This window comes from Phragmites australis, chromosome 8, assembly GCF_958298935.1.
Source record: "Phragmites australis chromosome 8, lpPhrAust1.1, whole genome shotgun sequence".
Lineage (NCBI taxonomy): Eukaryota > Viridiplantae > Streptophyta > Magnoliopsida > Poales > Poaceae > Phragmites > Phragmites australis.
This window is the reverse complement of record NC_084928.1, coordinates 18446223-18460341: the sequence shown is the minus strand read 5'-3', so window position 1 is coordinate 18460341 and position 14119 is coordinate 18446223. Positions and strand designations below refer to the sequence as shown.

The 14119-nt window shown below is 42.4% G+C and overlaps 2 protein-coding genes across 2 annotated transcripts; one reads left to right on the top strand and one right to left on the bottom strand.

Moving 5' to 3' along the window:
• Positions 1 to 3290: 3290 nt before the first annotated feature.
• Positions 3291 to 8539, top strand: LOC133926726 (phosphate transporter PHO1-3-like). Its single transcript, XM_062372776.1, is given in 15 exon segments — positions 3291 to 4298; positions 4512 to 4845; positions 5121 to 5559; positions 5639 to 5687; positions 5770 to 5841; positions 5936 to 6065; positions 6148 to 6189; positions 6192 to 6246; positions 6351 to 6600; positions 6691 to 6795; positions 6889 to 6933; positions 7177 to 7325; positions 7423 to 7705; positions 7780 to 7916; positions 8008 to 8539. Coding segments are annotated over 15 exon segments (2532 nt in total). The 5' UTR covers positions 3291 to 3944; the 3' UTR covers positions 8096 to 8539.
• An 81-nt stretch (positions 8540 to 8620) lies between these two features.
• LOC133926725 (pentatricopeptide repeat-containing protein At4g13650-like) lies at positions 8621 to 11399 on the bottom strand. The gene has a single exon (XM_062372775.1). It carries the CDS (start codon positions 11326 to 11328, stop codon positions 9304 to 9306), a length of 2025 nt encoding a protein of 674 aa, XP_062228759.1. The 5' UTR covers positions 11329 to 11399; the 3' UTR covers positions 8621 to 9303.
• Between the last annotated feature and the right edge of the window lie 2720 nt (positions 11400 to 14119).

Genomic DNA, 14119 nt, shown 5'->3' with positions numbered 1-14119 from the left:
CCCGTCAAAAGCTTTTTTATTCCTGCAGTATAGGTGATCTAGGTGTAGAAACCTACGGTAACCCATGTATATCATTTTCTTATAGTTCTTCAGCCACAACCCCTATGTTTCATCCAAGCACCATACATATCTATTGTAAGCTTTTAAAGTCTATCTCAATAGGTTAGCAAGAGCAGACCAATCTTGGATGTTACGAACAGCATTGCACGTAAGGTGGAATGCTCATGTTTGTATTCATCCCACACATGTACGCCATCTTTCCATATTACAAGGAGATATTCAAGCAATGTTAGATACAGAGAGTCATGGGTCAAGTGCTATGACTATTACTCATGTTGCCAAAAGGATTTATCTCATCCATACTCAACCCGAACATTATATTCCTCACTTCAACTTTGAATTCCTTGTATTTTGTATCAAAGCTCCTCCATTGCATTCCATCAGCAGGGTGTCTAAAAAAACATTCTATCTTTCTTGTGCCCTTCAGCGCCATTGCATCACCTTGGCATTTGCTTTGTTGGCAAATAATCGCTTCAAAGGAGAGATTATAGGGAAACACCAAACCATCTTAGCGGCGGCGGGGGGGGGGGGGGTCGTTTATCCTTACTCTTCTTCCCTATGTCATCGCTATCGATATTATTAACATTGCGCTTGTACCGTGATGCACCACAAATGCGACACGCTTTCAAGTCTGCATCCTCGTTGCGATACACCATGCAGTCATTTCGACATGCATGTATTTTCTTTACTTCTAACCCCAATGGGTAGACAATCTGCTTGGCGTGGTACATATTTTTAGGCAACTTGTTGTCTTGTAGAAGCAAGTTCCTCAAGAATCATAACAACTCGTTGAAGCCCTTATCAGACCAATCATTACTAGACTTCATTTGCAGCAATGTCAGCACAATATGTAGCTTTTGTGCTCTTTCTTACAACCCGGCAGCACCGCTGAAACTTTTCTTGTTACCTATCACTAATGAAGTCTCCCTCCACATTGCATAACATTTCGTCTAGATCGTCATCATCATTACCGACAAAAGTATCTTTGAACACTGACATATTGATGTCTTTGTCAGCCATCATATTGTTGCCTTCATCTTTTTCAAGGGGTCGAACCGCCGATGTGCTTCTGTGGCAACCCTTGTAGGCTTCATGAGTCCCAGGACATCTTCTACACCTATGATCTATGCTTCTTCATATATACCAACTATCAGTACAACAAGCCTCGATATGGACCATACAAGTATCCACCGGTATAGCGATATACATCACTCATGTGGTACTTTCCATATGATTTCATGCACTATCTTACTAATCTCTCATCTTCTTTCATTTGTCTAGTCTCCTCTATCTCTATGTGACTTCATGGAATGGTTAGATCTGGAGCAAAGTGACGACTATAAGCAGTGGGTCCAAATGAGCATGCGGTGGAGGAGAGAAGCGTACGAATACTGGAAGTACAAGCAACAGCAAAAGGAACTACGACTTAAGCGTCAGGAAGAGGAGCGCATGAGGAAGGCAGCGGAGGAGCATGCCGTGGCTGAAACTCACGAAGATGAGAGGGAAAGAAAGTAGGAGAAGACCCGTCGTGCTAAAGCTTCAGTCCCGATGCTCTGAGGAAGGGAAAATATCCCAAGTGCACTCCGTACAGACCATCTTTTGTAACCCAATCTATTTTCATTCCTAAGGCATGTTAGCTTTAGCACGACACGCTATTAAGTTAGTCGTTAGGTGTACTGTACATGTCAATATTTATTATCATTTCTTTATGGTTAGTGTCTATTCACCCATCGACGAAAAACCTCATATCAAATATAAGGTTTATCAGCGTATGTAATCTTTATACTGAGTTATATGATAATTGTTCTTCACAATTATTAATGTTCGATAAATTAGAATTTGTATCCTCCCAACGTTAATTCACTACAAAATTATCTTGTAGAATTCTTTCTAACAAAGTTTAATATTAATATGAAATGATAAAAAATACATATAAATAGAGCATTACAAAGGCTTAATATTAATATGAGAACTAGGTTTCGTGCATGTTCAAATTGAATTAAAAAGAGAATATCATATGGAATGATAAAAATGCATATAATGGAGCATTACAAAGGAATTCACTTTTTCACCAAATAACATAGGATTGAAAATATTTTTATAAATTAGTACATCACATGAGGAGAATATTAGTGATTTTTTCTAGATTTTTGAGAATTTATTTGAGGAATTAAATATTGCTAGAATTTACAAAAGTTGGCTTATTTGGAGAATTTTAATTAAATATTGGCTTGGGCTTTTTGGATCAAACCAATTAAATAGGTTGCTAGTGATCTCTAGTTTGCTCATGAAACGTTTAGAATTTTTTGACTACTTTTGTACTAAAAAAAATCATGAGTTAAGCTTCAGCTTCTCACGCGACGCACGGCACAGGTCGTACCGAATACGGTACTGTTCACCATTTTTGGCACCTCAGGTGCCGAACACGGGTTAGTAGTGCCGTATTTGGCACCTGAGGTGCCAAAACCAGTGGGGCCAGTCCTTTTTCGGTGTTTCAGGACTTGAAATCGGATTTTCGAATTTTGTGGTGCCAAATACAGGTGCTAGATTTGCAAATACACCGGTCTATTGTCTATTTTGGCAAATACGCTGACATATGTTGTCTATTTTTGCCATAAATTGTAAGATTACAATGCTGTTGTACACCCAAAAAACGAGCTCTAATACACCGACGGTAGCCCTGACTACACCCGGTAGTTGCCCACACGGTCCACGAGGCCTTAACACACATCAGCCAAAGATTATGAATCGGGCTCTCATACCACTGGTAGGATCGTAAAGGTTCTTTCTACATTCCAAATGTTGCTCGAGATTATGAGGGGCATTTGATATAATGTAGTAGAAAACCATGAGGAGATAATCAAATTCACAAATGACGCAATAGATAAGTGGTGGGTATGAGTACAATAAAAAGATACTTGTAGATGTCCTTTGATCATATTCATATACTAGTAGATGGATTTGAGGTGATCCAAAAATATCCGAAACATATCTTTGGAAAAATTATCCTGGAGTAGCAAGCAAGCATCCAACAAAACTCCTGGGTAACAAGTTTTCTATTGATTTTGGTTACTTACAGAGAAGTATCTTGCAAAATTTTGTTGGCTTACTTACAGAGAAGATTAAATTGTGTCTTCAATTACCACTTAGCTGATGTTGTAAATTTGTGCTTCTATGTGATAGCTACACATTTGATCTTTGCGTACGTACTGCAGCATTAAGTAGGATAATCCATCAGTTCTATAGTATGCTTTTTCTAACCATCCTGCAGTATATTTTAGGACACTCCCTCCGATCCAAACTATAATTCCATTTAGAATTGTTGTTGGTCAAACATTTTTAGTTTTACCATCAATATGTAAAATATCATATAGATTGATGACACATCTGAAGAAAGAGTTGCTCAAAGAATGCCTATAATTTACATGTTAAAAAAGACCTCTTGGTCTCGAATGCAATTTAGTCAGCAATAACTCCTCCAAAGTAGCTAGTAAACCGAATGGCAGTTCTTACACATAGGCCCATTTTTCCATGTACCCATCTCTCAATGCACTGCGTTGCATGACAATCGTCATCCACCTTACTTTCCAGCAAGGAGATTAGCGGCAGCTGACGGCATCAGCTAATGCACTGATATGCATCCTTCCATCCTATAAAACACCCTCCCTCCTCCCACTTTCCCTCTCCTCTCTCCACTGGGCAAGAGAGAGAGAGAGAAAAGAACCCAACACACCAACTTACATGCCCTGATGCCCAGCTAGTGATCACAATTCAGAACATCCACAGGCAACAATATTCCCCCATCTTGTTCACGGATACTTTGGAATGTGCTAGCCTCTAACCCTCTCACTCTAGATTCTAATTCCAGTTCTAAATTCTCTCAAATGAACACTACAGCACACTCCCATGCACATATAAGTACACCCCACCCCATGGCCTTCCTTGAGACACCCACACGCCACAGCAGAGCACTGCACTGCTACTCCCTCAAGTATCCAGGGACGGAGGAAGAAGAACCGATGGTGAAGTTCTCCAAGCAGTTTGAGGCCCAGCTTGTGCCGGAATGGAAAGAGGCCTTTGTGGACTACTGGCAGCTCAAGAAGGACATCAAGAAGCTGCAGGTTGCCGGAGACGGTGTTGCGGCTGCAGCAGTGGCGTCGCCGACGGCAGCTCACTGGGTGATGAGGTTGCCGTTCCTCCACCCCTATGGGCACCACAGGGAGCCTGGCGCCATTCAGGCATGCACTAGTTTTGTGTACAACTTGGTTAAAGCTCCGATTAACACTACAGTGCCTCGTTGAAAAGAAACTCATAATTTTTTATTATTTATAAAAGCTATCCGAAAGTATCTTTCCCCAAGAACCATAACTGCAAATCTCTACAGAGCACAACACAATAAAGCAAGTGGAAACTAGTGCTATGGCAGCTAATATGCTGTACGTGCAATGCAGGTGCACAAGAAGCTGGCGATCGACGGGAGCATCGACGGTGCGGTGGCAGGGGAGGTGTACGAGACGAAGGTGACAGGCCTCGGATTCATGGACACCGAGGCGGCCAGGGCGTTCTTCGAGAGGCTCGACCAGCAGCTGAACAAGATGAACCGGTTCTACGAGAGGAAGGAGGGGGAGTTCCTGGAACGCGGAGAGTCGCTCAGGCGGCAGCTGCAGATCCTCGTCGAGCTCAAGACCGCCGTCACCGAGCAGCAGCGGACACGGCGGTGTGGGGGGTCCTCGGCGAGGAGCGCCGACCCGGATGATCCCTCCGTTTCTTGCTCCATCTTGCATGGTGAGAAAGCTTGCAAGTCATTGCATCAATATATGCTAATTAAGCCAAGTGAGGAAAGAATATTTCTTCATTAGATAGGAAAGAATATTACAAATAGCAATCTTGGTGGGCAACTAGGCATACTTGATTAGGCCAGTTGCTATGCTTGGGCAGAGTGTGCTATCAAAATGAACTCTTCGAGCTCTGCATTAGTAACAAACACTGAGATCAAGGTGGACATCACTAGTAATAATCATGCAATACATGAATCATGACACAGCATCTCCAAATTGCAGGAGAGCAACCTCTTAGGGGAATTGCAGATCAAGAACAAGAAGGCGAAGAAAAGCTCACCAAAGATGTTTTCGCCAAGAGCACTGATGGAGGGGAGGACCAGCTCGCCATCTCTCAAGGTCTTGATGACTCAGGGAGGCTCGCCAAACCAAAAGAAGAGCCTGCCGGCAAGCTGAGGACACTCTCAGGGAGGGTGGTCACCTGCCAGGGCAGGAGTGTGAGGATCAACATCCCAGTCACCACGCCATCGAGGACTGTCACTGCCATACGCGAGCTTCTATTTGCGGACATGCTGAGGCAGTCGAAGGTGATTGGCGCACAAGGTGGCGATGGCAGTGAGAAGCTGAGCATCAACAAGAAGAAGGTGCACCAGGCAGAGAAGATGATCAGAGGTGCTCTGGTCGAGCTGTACAAGGGATTGGGATACCTCAGGACGTACCGGTAAGCATAAAGGACAATGGCATGTAGTTCAGCTTTGAGCACTAAGTGGGTACTGACGAGGAAAGCGTTCTTGTTGCAGGAGCTTGAACATGATGGCCTTTGTGAAGATTCTGAAGAAATTTGACAAGGTTTCTGCTAATGTCCCTCTCCTGATTCAATGCTTGAAATCATCACATATAAGCATTTCTGAAAAAACAATGTATTTTTCAGGTTACAGCAAAGGAAGTTCAGCCAATTTACCTGAAAGTAGCGGAGAGCTCCTACTTCAATAGCTCTGACAAGGTATTTCGCAATGTTGAAGCCATATCGAGAACCTTTGAATCATTTCTTGCTGCCTAAACTTCAAATGTCCTAACTCAAATCTTCATCTTAACAGGCAATCAGGCTAATGGACGATGTCGAGGAGCTGTTTGTAAGACATTTCACTGAAGGTGATAAACGGAAGGCAATGAAGTATCTGAAGCCAAATCAGAGGGAAGAATCACACGCTGCCACATTTTTCATTGGTAAATATTTTTAATAATATCTGCATTCCTTCCTTCATCAGCATAAATTTCAGATCCTTATGCAGAACCGTCAAACTTCCAGGACTATGCACTGGTGGCTTTGTGGCATTATTCATCGGTTACTGTATTACACTCAGCAATCGAACAAGGTGTACATGTCAACATCCTATCCCGTTCTTAGGTCAGCACCATAAATTGCAATTCAATTGGTTCTATGCACTTCTTAAAAAAAATTACTATAATTCAGACACTCAAGTGCTGACACTAAGCAACCCAAAACTGCAGCATGTTCAGCCTCTTCTTTGTGCATCTCTTCCTCTATGGATGCAACATCTTCATGTGGAGAAAGACACGCATAAACTACATATTCATATTTGAATTTGCACCTACTGAAGAGCTCAAGTACCGCGACGTGTTCTTGATATGCGCAACTTCCATGACAATTGTTGTTTGTGTAATGTTTGCACACCTAACACTCATTGTTAAAGGATATTCTTCATGTGCAGTCCAAGCAATACCAGGGTCCCTACTTTTGGTATTCTCTATTCAACATTACAAATGTAAAATTTTGTGTTTACATTTGCAAATTTCTGCCCTTGTTATGCTGATGATTCTCTCTATTTAGGTGTTCTTGTTAATGTTGGTCTGCCCTTTCAACATCATTTACCGATCAAGTCATTATCACTTCCTAAGCGTGATCAGGAACATCATTCTGACCCCCTTTTACAAGGTATATTTATTATAGTTGAAGGGAAATTGTTTAAGATGGCGTCCTATCAAATTATATACCAGAACAAGTTTGTAAATTCTTGTACATCTGCAGGTTGTCATGGTTGATTTCTTCATGGCTGATCAGCTCTGCAGCCAGGTAATCACATAAGAAAAGCTAAGGGTTTGTCAAATTCAGTTGTGCAAACTTCAGACATACCACATAAGCCATAATGCTCACAGAATGCATTTTCATCATAAACTAATCAGGATGCTTACATTTAATTTTATCACCATAAATATTTGGCTGAGTAGCTAAGTACCAGTAATGACTGAGTACTAGAGCATAAATCATGGTTTCCATTTGGAAATTACTAAGCATGTAATGACTGCTGACAAATAGGTACCGATGCTTAGGAGCCTGGAGTACTTGGCATGTTACTACATAACCAGAAGCTACAGGACACAAGACTATGGTTACTGCACAAGAGTGAAACATTTTAAAGACTTGGCTTATGCAGTATCCTTCCTGCCTTACTACTGGAGAGCCATGCAGCTATATATGATCAAACATGAGATACCACATTACATTGTCCCCTTCCTAAGACAATTTCTAAAGCTAGTAGTACCTTTTCTTATCGTTGTCCTGGCAGTGTGCAAGGAGATGGTTTGACGAAGGGGACATAAACCACATTGTCAACCTTGGGAAGTACGTGTCAGCGATGCTTGCTGCAGGAACAAAAGTGGCATATGAGAATAATAACAGTGCTGGATGGTTGTCACTTGTCATCATTGTATCAAGTATTGCAACTATGTACCAATTGTACTGGGACTTTGTCAAGGATTGGGGTCTTCTGCAATTCAACTCCAAGAACACTTGGCTTCGTAACGATCTTATACTAAAACAGAAATACATTTATTTCTTATCCATGGTATGTGCTCAAATAATTAAGCTCTGCATCGAAACTATAAATATTTTACTTACATAGACTCAAATATTTTACAGGGTCTGAACCTTGTCTTGAGGCTTGCTTGGCTTCAGACTGTCATCCACCCTAACATTGGAAGCCTGGATTCTAGAGTAACTCTGTTCTTTTTAGCGGCTCTTGAGGTGATGCGACGTGGTCACTGGAACTTCTACAGGTAAAATTTTTAAACAAATCAAGATGTACATGTGAACTTATTGTGATGTAAACCTGAATTCACACTAAAGAACTAAAAAAATTTATGACAGATTGGAGAACGAACACTTAAACAATGCAGGGAAGTTCCGAGCTGTGAAGGTTGTTCCACTTCCTTTTCATGAAGTGGAAGAAGACTAACAAAATAGGGCATCAATGGAACAGTTTTTAGGGATTCAGAATACAGACAGTTCAGATGGAACACCAACTAATGCTAGAAAACATGCACTATACTACCATAATATGATTCATTTTTTGGTGTGAGGAATAAAGGGCATCCCAGATGGTCAGTTTGGAGAAGTTATATGCAAGCAACAAAAACTATACACATCGAAGATGGAACATAGGAGTTCCTGTAAGTCTTACAAGTAAGACTAAGAATTGGTACAGATACCATCTAAAAAAAGAATCGGTACTGATAACGTGTGAGGTAAATTGACTTCATGAGAAAATCCAAAGCAATCAAAAGCAGCTTCTCAGCTCTACAATTGTTCTTTTGGCTACTCCATCCATTTTGTATTTTTTTTAGCTTGGGAAATGTAATTATAATAATGGAAGTTCCATCATGCATAAATTACCTCAAAAGAGGTTACGGATCACATTGTTATTTGCAAAACCTGTAATTGCTTTATCAATCACATACAAGTTACAACAGAATAACACATATCACCGTACTATTGTAATCTCGATAATTAAGTTCCAATACATCAAGTGAGAATGCTAAGAGCCAACAAAATCCTGGCGCACAGTCATATTGGCGTTGCACATTGACCTGGCTCTAAGCATTCTCATTTACCCCATGTCACCATCATGTCATTTGGTGAGCACCAGAAAGCGTACTAATGAAGATCTGGACTGTGCTTCTACTAACCTCCTATTGCAGGTGAAAGTAGAAGACTTTGATGCCTTAGTATAGCATTCGTTCTGACTCATGTAGAGATGCGCATGCATCTCTGTATTTTCAACATCTAAAACTTGTCTGACAATAGAGAATAAAGTATCACTATACTGTGCAAATTGTACAAACCCTGGGTACAGTTACAAATGTGGCAGCATCATAGAATATATCTCCTTCAAACAAGATATTCAGTGCAAGTTTGCAAGCATGACCTGCGCCATAGAAAGGATACAAATCTGGCCTTTTGCACCATGCTTATATCTTTTTTTCTGAGTGAAGATCTGATATAGATCGGTTCTCTTTGATGCATGACAACATTGTTTGCTTGTGCTCCTGGATATCTTCTGTTCAATTAGCCAATTCTTATGATTGAATCCATAATGCTTCACTACAACTAAGGAGCATAAACTCCCCCTGGTGTTTAGAAAAGAAGCATTATCAACCACCAATATTATGTCACTCCAACATGTAATGCGCCATATATATTCTCTGAAAATTCTTGTACATCACTCCAACTACTTCCTGTGTCCTTTCTTGCTCTCTGGGTATCAAATACAGTGCGATTCCAGGCTTTCTCATCCCACATGTCAACTGAAGCATGAATGTTCGATAATATAATGTACGGTGAAGGATCCTCGGGTCTAATTTCCAGAATCTTCTTTGCTGCTAGTCTCCCTAACTGCACATTACCATGAAGCCTACATGAAGCTAGCAAAGCCTCCCACACCAGTCGGCCCGGTTGACAAGGCATGGCATCAATGAAGTCCATTGCATCACAAAATTTTCCAGCACGGCCAAATAGATCAACCATGCAGGTATAATGCTCCATCTTGGGCTCCAAGTTGTATTTAGCCGTCATTTGTTTGAAATACTCACAGCCTTCTGCAATAAGGCCCATCCGACTGCAAGATGATAACAGGCCAACAAATGTGTAATCATCCGGACACACCTCTTCTTCTTGCATTAGGTCAAATAGCTGAACAGCTGCCACCTCATTGCCATGCTGTGAAAAACTTGTGATTAGAGCATTCCACGAGACGATATCTCTATTCTTCATTGAATTAAATATCTTTAATGCAACCCGAACACTTCCACACTTGGCATACAGGGTCACAAGTGCATTCTCAACAGAACTGTCATCATCAATTCCTAACTTCACAGCTCTTGAGTGAATTTGCAGTCCGGAAGTAAGATCGGTGGTGATAGAACAGGCTCGTAGCACACTAGTTATACAAAAAACTGGAGATTCTAACCCTCTCCGGAGCATTTCCCTAAAGAATATGAGTACCTCTTGAGCAAGATCATTCTGAGCATAGCAAGTTAACAGTGCCGTCCATGATATGATGTCCTTGTTAACCAGCAGGTAAAATACATTTTCTGCACTTGTGATATCACCACATCTGCTATATGCAGTGATGATAGCATTCAGCAGTAAAGTATCCAACTTGAAGAAAGTCCTTAGAGCATAACAATGGACTTCCTTTGCCATTCTCAGTTGACCCAGTGATGAACAAATCTGCAGCAGACTAGTTATAACTGACTGGTCAATTGCCACATTTTCCATGATCATCTCCTTAAACACTCCAACTGCCTCCATATTGCATCCATTCCGTGCATAAGCTGCAAGCAGCGAAGTCCTAGAAAATACATCATGCCTTATCCGACAAGCCAATCTAGCTATCTCATCAACTCCACCACATCTACCATACATTGTCAAAAGGGCACTCCCTAAAGCAGGATCAATCTCAGTTCCCATCTTCAACAAGCAACCATGAACTTGCATCCCAACAGGGAGAAACACAGGCATATCAAACGCTTTCAGGATGCAAGAAAACGTCGCATTTGTAGGCCAAACCTTCAAGACCAACATCTTCTTGAACAGAACAATCACTGTATCATGGTACCCTGAACAAGCTTGGTTGACGAGACAGGCAATCATGCTCGTCCAGCTAACAACGCTCCTCTGCGACGCGAGTGCAAACGCCCGCCACGCCGAGTCCACACGCCAGCACTTGGCGTACGTGTCCACCAACGCCCCCGCGACGCTCTCATCCTCGTCGACGCCAAACTTGACTGCGCAAGCATGCACTTGCGCGCCAGCGACAATGTCTCTGGCGCGGGCGCACCCGACGGCTAGGGCCCCGAGCGTGAACGAGTCGGGGCGATCGCAGCTTCCGCGCCCCGCGCCGTAAAGGATGTCAGACAACAGCACGAACGCCTCCTCGAGGGCGCCGAGGCGGGCGGAGCCGGAGATGAGGATGTACCAGGAGGCGAGGTTGCGGCGGGGCATTTCGTCGAACAGCATGCGGGCGTCCGACAGGAGGGGGCGGCGGAGGTAGGCTAGGAGGAGCTTGTTGCAGAGGAAGGTGGAGGCGATGCAGCCGAGCTTGACGGCGGCGCCATGGATGGCTCGCGGGTGGTGGGCGCCGCCACCGCCACCGCCGCCGCGGAGGAGGGCGGCGAGGTGGTCGTGCATTGGTGCCTGGCATCGGCCGCACCCGCGCCTCCGCTTGTTTGTCTCGTGTTGAGTCTTGCAGCTCGCGGGGGCCCTATAATACTAGGCAGACGCAAATACAATGGGAAACTACCTCCACCTGTTCGGCAAAACTGTGGAAACCAAACTACAAAGTATTTGTAGAATCATTTTAAAAAATAATTTCAGGAAATTATCATACGTAAGGATAATATTCTATAAAAATATAAAATGTATGAAACTTGATTTTATTTGCAAGATATGAAATTGATGAGAATATACAACGCTACTCTACCTGTCATGTTCATGAAGTTATGCGCATATGTACAGAGAATTTCAATGCCAACAATATTGTTGTTTGGAAAGAAAATCAAATCTTCTTTGCAACAGATCAAACAATAGAAGATGTGAAGATTCCTACAAAGAGTTACGACGGTTTCATTGGATGTTGCGCAGGCTGTTATGGTAACGCGCGGGGATTGCTAAATATGGAAAGTTTGAGCCTTATAAGTCATTATTTGAAGATATCTAGCCGTTCTATGAATTTATAAATATTTAGTAGAATTTCTTTTTCGTGATTGACACGGATTCAAGCCGTTTCTAACATCGAGTTTGAATATTATGAAGGTTTGAATTCAATTTAGATTGATCTCGTCATAGCCAGTAGACCTAGATTAAAAAGTTCATATCTCTCGCGTACGGAATCCGATTCAAACGTGTGGGTACCTGTTGGAAATCTTATTTGATGGCCCATACAATGGATCTAGTGCCAACCTCTATTTCCTTTCAGTTGCACTGCAATATCAAAGAGAAACTAATGATAGAATTTTAGTCTTTAATTATTCGAGTCCAAGTCGTGTAATAAATTTGTTTCCTATTTTAGATGTCTTAGAGTCTACATAAGTTAGAGGTATATGCCCATGTAACTCAGACTTGAAATTATGAATATATTTTAGCTACAAGCTACTCGCATGATGAGGGCCTCATGCTCGTTCTTCTTATGATTAGGTGCAGCCAACATAGAGCGGAATAGAGTGTTCCAATTAATATCATGCTTCCTTTTCCATAGAGAGTTGAGGGTTCGGTAGTTATCTTTGAGAGTAAGATTCGATGAATCCATAGAGGTGCAAGTTCTTTCAATGATAATGGGTGAACACTTATGATTTGCCCTCGTTTACCTTCAGTGATCCTACGTTGAGAAGATCGGGTCATTCCTTGCGCATCATACGGTTCCTCCCTGTATCATATGGTTTCAGATTGCTAGGTTCGGTAGATCTTGCAAACTTGGTCTGCATCTGGATTTCAATTTCAGCTTGATGCTGGTCATACACTGATGGTTTGGGATAGGGTTGGATGATTTTCATTAGGTTCTATCGATTGTTGGTGTTCATTCACATTAGATGGAGTTCTCTCTGAATTATAAATCAAGTTTGTGGTTATAGGTTATGTCATCGAGTCTGTATTTTTTTTATGTGTATCCATGTTGGGATGGCAGCATGGTTAATCACAATTTTGAGTTCTTCAGTGTCATCATCAACTTCGTCATCGACCCAAAGCTTCAACCACCAGCATGAGTGGAGGACGACTCATTTTTGGGAAACCAAGTTAAGATGTGTATTGGTTTATCTTGTGTGATGAGATATTGATGTTTGTGTGACTTTTTTGTTAGCATATGCATGGTTATATACTATAATGTTGATTTTGTCTAACCAAAATTGAAAAGAATTGGAGTTTGTATTGTTGTCTCGGAGCAAGAAGCTTACACTCACCGGATAGTTCAGTGTGATGGTTCTTTACCTCACCGGTTAGTTCGGTGTGTGGTAGATGTGAGCATCGAGCTTTTCAGCGTAGAGGCAGGAGAAAAATTCATTCACCGGAAGGTCCGGTGTGGATGAGAGTGAGTAGTGGACTAATTTATCCAGAGAAGGGTGCAAATGTAAAAGTTTGGTGCGGTAGCCTCACCAGATGGTCCGGTGTGTGCACGGGTGGTCACTGGAGGCTTCACCGGACAAAGATTTCTAGAGAGGTTGAAAAAATACGTTCCAGTGATGATGTACTCACCGGATGGTCTAGTGATGGGTGTGTGAACACCGGAGAGTATCACTGGAGCCTTTCAGTTCTGAGGTAAATGTTGAGGTGTTCAACTGATTGTCCAGTGTTGGGATTTTATGATCACCAGACTAATTTTTCCAGAGAGGAATGCAAACCGGGTTCCAGTGGAGTTGTACTCACCGGATGGTCCAGTGTTGCACTGGTGTGAATGCCAGACCATCCGGTGTTCACATTTTTGTTACTTTTGATCTTTTTCAACTTGATTTCGGTTTGGACTAACATGTGATGATGTTATCTAGAGATGCATGTTTGCTGGTCTCATGGTGTACAGGTGATGGATGCAACTTGACGGTCGACGACAGGTGAGCGGAGCTAAGCGGGATGTTTGGTGCCGGACAATCAAAGAGGCTGGGCGGAGTCATGGGTGATCCTAGCGGTACATGTGGAGGTTAAGCAAGGCAAGAGATGAAGGTTGATCAAGGCGACGTGTTGACAAAGTCAGGCGAAGGGGATGCCGATGCAAGTGACAAGGCGACCCGAGGTATTGGGAGCAGGAGAGACTTGTCAGCGGTCAAGATAGCAAGACAGAGGACACACGTCAACAACAGAAGACTTGCTTGAGGTAAAAGCAAGTAGTTGTGAGTCACACCTTAAGAAACGTGCGAGTGGTTTCCTGGTTTGGTCACAAAACCGCGGCCGGATGGAGTGCATGTGGCATCATCGTGAAGCATACGTCGAGGCA

Coding starts and splice junctions, on each gene's coding strand:
- LOC133926725 (XM_062372775.1), bottom strand. CDS start 11,328: ATGCACGACCACCTCGCCGCCCTCCTCCGCGGCGGCGGTGGCGGTGGC.